The 5,279-nt window shown below is 37.5% G+C and overlaps 1 protein-coding gene across 1 annotated transcript in view; it reads left to right on the forward strand.

Annotated features, from left to right (window-relative positions):
- LRRCC1 (leucine rich repeat and coiled-coil centrosomal protein 1) overlaps nt 1-4,894 on the forward strand; it is a 38,681-nt gene extending 33,787 nt beyond the window's left edge. The window contains 6 exon segments of the mRNA XM_017849883.1: nt 286-339; nt 342-365; nt 368-491; nt 582-719; nt 3,638-3,773; nt 4,654-4,894. Coding sequence (XP_017705372.1) covers nt 286-339; nt 342-365; nt 368-491; nt 582-719; nt 3,638-3,773; nt 4,654-4,668 — 491 coding nt within the window. The 3' untranslated portion in view covers nt 4,669-4,894.
- The last annotated feature ends 385 nt before the right edge of the window (nt 4,895-5,279 follow it).

Consider the following 5,279-nt stretch of genomic DNA (forward strand, 5'->3'; position numbering starts at 1 on the left):
TTAAACAGGGAATCCTTTCCCCATTTCTTGTTTTTGTCAGGTTTATCAAAGATCAGATGGCTGTAGATGTGTGGTATTATTTCTGAGGGCTCTGTTCTGTTCCATTGGTCTCTATCTCTGTTTTGGTACCAGTACCATGCTGTTTTGGTTACTGTAGCTTTGTATTATAGTTTGAAGCATTTTATGTGTTTAAAATATTATTTCAAATGATAAACCATATCTAATTAACCAGAATATGAAGCATTTAAAGTTAATAAAAACAAAGTACCAATTTTTTTCTTGAAGTGTTTACAAGAAAAGATGAACACATCAAAAGATTACAAGAAAAGATCACAGAAATAGAAAATGCACTCAAGAACAACTTGATGAAAATCTTCACAACTGGATGAGGTACTTGAGAAGTTGGAAAGGCACAATGAAAGAAAAGAAAAACTAAAACAACAGTTGAAAGGAAAGGAAGTAGAACTTGAAGAAATTAGAAAAGCTTACAGGTATTATATAGTATAATGTTTCCCACTGAGAAATAAAATGTAGCCTAATAATTTAATAAACCCAATTTATTTTTCAAATTCTCATATTAGTACACTGAATCGGAAGTGGCATGATAAAGGAGAACTTCTATGTCATCTTGAAACACAAGTAAAAGAAGTGAAAGAAAAATTTGAAAACAAGGAAAAGAAACTTAAAGCGGAAAGAGACAAAAGTATTGAACTACAAAAGTAAGCATTAAGTTCTAAAGGATTTGAGATCTCCTTAATCATAAACACTGTGGAATGGGTGAAATATGTATAAAGAGAGGAGGGTTAAAAATCTTGTAGGACATAGTTACTTGCCAGGAAGTTTATTTCCATTTCATCTGTAAAATGAAGATAGCAGTAGCACCTACCTTAACTTTTAGATAAGAGGTTGACATTTTATATATATATATGTGTGTATTTATGAATAGATATAGCTTATATGAATTATCTAGTTCTTAGAATAGCGCTTGGCACATAGGAATTGCTATATGAGGCAGGCCACATATGGTGGCTTACACCTGCAATCCCAGCACTTTGGGAGGCCGAGGTAGGTGGATCACCTGAGATCAGGAGTTCGAGACCAGCCTGGTCAACACAGTGAAACCCCATCTCCACTAAAAATAGAAAAAATTAGCCGGACGTGGTGGCAGGCGCCTGCAATCCCAGCTACTCATGAGGCTGAAGCCAGAGAATCACTTGAACCTGGGAGGTGGAGGTTGCAGTGAGCCAAGATCACACCATTATACTCCAGCCTGGGCAACAAGAGCGAAACTTTGTCTCAAAAAAAAAAATTGCTATGTGAACATTTTGTTTTTATTACGATGAGCATTTTAAACTGTATTTGAATGAAAGCAGCTAGTGATATTTTAGTTGTTGTAAGTGAAATTTAGAGGAGACTGCCAGTTGACTACCAGGGGCAGTGAGCTCCTGAGGAGGCTAGAGGACATTTAGATTGCAGTTGCCAGTACAAGCTGAGGATGAGAGCCAATTTTTTTGTTTGTTTTTCCGAGACGGAGTTTCACTCTTATTGCCCAGGCTGGAGTGCAATGGCACGATCTGGGCTCACTGCAACTTCTGCCTCCTGGGTTCAAGCGATTCTCCTACCTCAATCTCCCAAGTAGCTGGGATTACAGGCATGCACCACCACACCCAGCTAATTTTTTGTATTTTTAGTAGAGACGGGGTTTCACCATGTTGGCCAATCTGGTCTCGAACTCCTGACCTCAGGTGACCCACCCGCCTCGGCCTGACAAAGGGCTGGGATTACAGGCATGAGCCACCATGCCCGACCAAGAGCCGATTTTAAAGAGAGGAAATAAAATGTGTACCTGGCTGCCACTGTTATGTGGGTTCCATAAAATACTCAAGAGGAAATAAGGTTTTACTGTGTTAAATAATATAACTAAACTTGTTAAAAATAATTTATACAGTTGGAACCTTCAAAATTAAGTAGCACAGCTTCATGATTAGTTCTTGTGTGAAGACAGAGTGATACAGATAACATGGCTATGGATAGCCCAAAAATCTCACTTAAAGATAGGTTCTAATTATGTCAAATCTAATGTAACCTGGAATTTGATTTCCTGTTGTGATTCAGTCTAATGGGAAAGTGTTGTTACACTGCAGAAAGTTTTGGTTGATAGCACAGTTGTTTTCTATTGATAGACCCTGTTCCACTTTGCTTTCAACCAAGTACTAATACAAGAACCTTGGCTTGGAATCTGTTGCAATTTTTTATCCTGCCAGTAACAAATTTACAGTTAGGAGTCTTTCAGATTCTAAAAGAAAGTCATATTCTATAATTAGCAAAAAAAACTAATAAAAATTATAAAACCTAGCAATCTTTAGACTCTTTTCCATTGCATTATTCATTATACCATTAATATAAAATGCAGACCTGATTTTATACATGAATTGTCTTTATGACTAAGACTGCTATAAATGCTTTTTAATTTAATGGAATTGTAATAAAATAAGCCAATTATTATTAATAATAACAGGTTTTACTTGTATAGCTTTTTACAATTTATAGGTTGATTTCTTCTATCTTATTTTGAACCCAACAGTAATCCTGTAAGTTTGGCAGAACAGGCAGGATTGTCCTGTTTTATAGTTGAAAAACTCAGCTTGTGACTTGCCCCTAGTCACTTGGCTACTAAGTGGTACAATTTTTAAAAGGCTTTTGATGCATGTTCCTTATGTTCAATCTGTTATTACTGATTGCTGTACCAAAACCAGAAAATGTGATCTTTTTATGAACGTTACTTTTTTAATAGCATTATTTGTATTTATATAAAGGAATTGTTTTGCCTCCAGGATACTTTTAGCATGAACATTTTGTGGATACCATTTAGTGTGTTTCGTCCACTAAGCCTTACCATAAGGAAGCCACAAATACATGTTCATAAACTTAAACCATCTGTAGTATGCACTTGTCAAATTATCACATTGAAAACCTAGAGAAAAAAGACTGATAGTAGTCATCATCTGTGAAGGTGCTTATAAACTATACCCTTAAGCCAGATGGTGGCTCACCTCTGTAATCCCAGCACTTTGGGAAGCCAAGGCGGGCAGATCACTTTAGGCCAGGAGTTCAAGACCAGCCTGTCCAACATAGTGAAACCCTGTCTGTACTAAAAATACAGAAAATTAGCTGGGCCATGGTGGTGCACAGCCTGTAATCTCACTTACTTGGGAGGCTGAGGCATGAGAATCACTTGAACCTGGGAGCCAGAGGTTGCTTTGAGCCATGATCATGCCACTGCACTCCAACCTGGGTGACACAGCCAGACCCTGTCTCAAAAATAAAATTAAATTAAAAACTGTACTCTAAGGCTCAAAATAAATTGGGAAACAGAATACTCTAACTTTCAGAAAATGAAAATGTAACAAATATTAGTGATATATGATCCTAACCTAATTGTTACCCTAATAGATTTTGCTAGATGATGAACTACTTATATCTTTAGTTACCCTGTAATAGCCCTTTGATATTTTCGTAATACCGAGTTATGTTTTCATTAGTATGAATGTGAGCCCCCCGAGAAGAAATAACATCCTAATCTATACATTCACACCACATATACACATATATATGTGGGTGTTCTTGTTTTTTTAAGGAATGCAATGGAAAAGCTTCATAGTATGGATGATGCCTTTAAAAAACAAGTTGATGCAATTGTTGAAGCTCATCAAGCTGAAATAGCACAACTGGCAAATGAAAAGCAGAAGTGTATTGATTCTGCAAATTTAAAGGTACTGTAAGTAAAATTCACTTCAGTAATCAGTATATTACATGACTATAGCTAAATAAGTTAGATCTTCGAGAATTATAAAGAGAAAAGGCAACATGATCTCATGACCAAATAGATATGAGGAATGTTACCAAAACTATCATGAAACCAGGGTAAAATGTTGGTAATACTTAGATTAATTGTAGAACATAATTCTAATTTCTAAACAAAAATCGTACATTTGATTCTAGTGTGTACTTTCTCTGCTCTCTGGATAAAAATTTCATATCTAATCTTGGATAGAAGTCTGTTTGGTTACACATAGGCAGGGTGAGAATTGGAATGTATTAAACATAATCCATCACCATCTTGGAAAAAGTTATCAAAGAGTACTAGGGTTCAAGACTATCAACTTTATTATCTCAATATTATTAACAAAGTAATGAGTTTAGAGTGATGCTAAATCACAGGCAAACATCAGAAGCACCTATGAAGCTTTTTAATAATACATACTCAGGCCAGGCGCGGTGGCTCACGCATGTAATCCCAGCACTTTGGGAGGCCGAGGCGGGCGGATCATGAGGTCAGGAGATCAAGACCATCCTGGCCAACATGGTGAAACCCCGTCTCTACTAAAACTACAAAAATTAGCTGGGCATGGTGGTGGGCACCTGTAATTCCAGCTACTCGGGAGGCTGAGGCAGGAGAATGCGTTGAACCCGGGAGGTGGGGGTTGCGGTGAGCCGAGATTGCGCCACTGCACTCCAACCTGGTGACAAAGCAAGATTCTGTCTTAAAAAACAAAAAAATAAAACAAAAAAAACACCGTATTCATGAACGTCCCCTCAGAGACTCATTCACTAAGTCTGAAGTCAGACTCAGGTATTTTTTTTATTTCACAGGTGATTCTTATGTGACCTCTCTGGTGAGATAATTATGAATTTCCATTTTTTCCTGCTTCTGAAGTGGTAATAAGAAACTAAGGTATCTATCTGTAAAACTGGAGATGCAGAAATCAGCAACTATAAAAGAGTGCACCAACAGAAAGACAAAGTAATGCTCCATATAGAAATTATATGACTGGGTGCCGTGGCTCAAGCCTGTAATCCCAGCAGAGGCCGAGGCTGGTGGATCAGTTGAGCTAAGGAATTCAAGACCAGCCTGGCCAACATGGTGAAACCCCATCTCCACTAAAAATACAAAAATTAGCGGGGTGTTGTGGCACATGCCTATAGTCACAGCTATTTGGGAGACTGAGGTCACAGGATCACTTTAGCCTAGGAGGCGGAGATTTCAGTGCTCCAAGATTGTGCCATGCTGCACTCCAGCCTGGACTACAGAGCGAGACCCTGTCTCAGAAAAAAAAAAAGAAATCATAATCAAGGTTGTTGTTTAAATGACATTATCCTCAGGACTCTGTGCAAAGAAAAAGAGGGAGTAACGTCTTGGGAAATAATCGCAATAAGAATATAACTTGTCCAAAATTTAGTCTTTTGTTTCATGTGAACAGATATTCCAAATATTTTAC

The sequence above is a fragment of the Rhinopithecus bieti genome, unplaced genomic scaffold, assembly GCF_001698545.2.
Source record: "Rhinopithecus bieti isolate Rb0 unplaced genomic scaffold, ASM169854v2 scaffold_32835, whole genome shotgun sequence".
In the NCBI taxonomy this organism is placed as follows: Eukaryota; Metazoa; Chordata; class Mammalia; order Primates; family Cercopithecidae; genus Rhinopithecus; species Rhinopithecus bieti.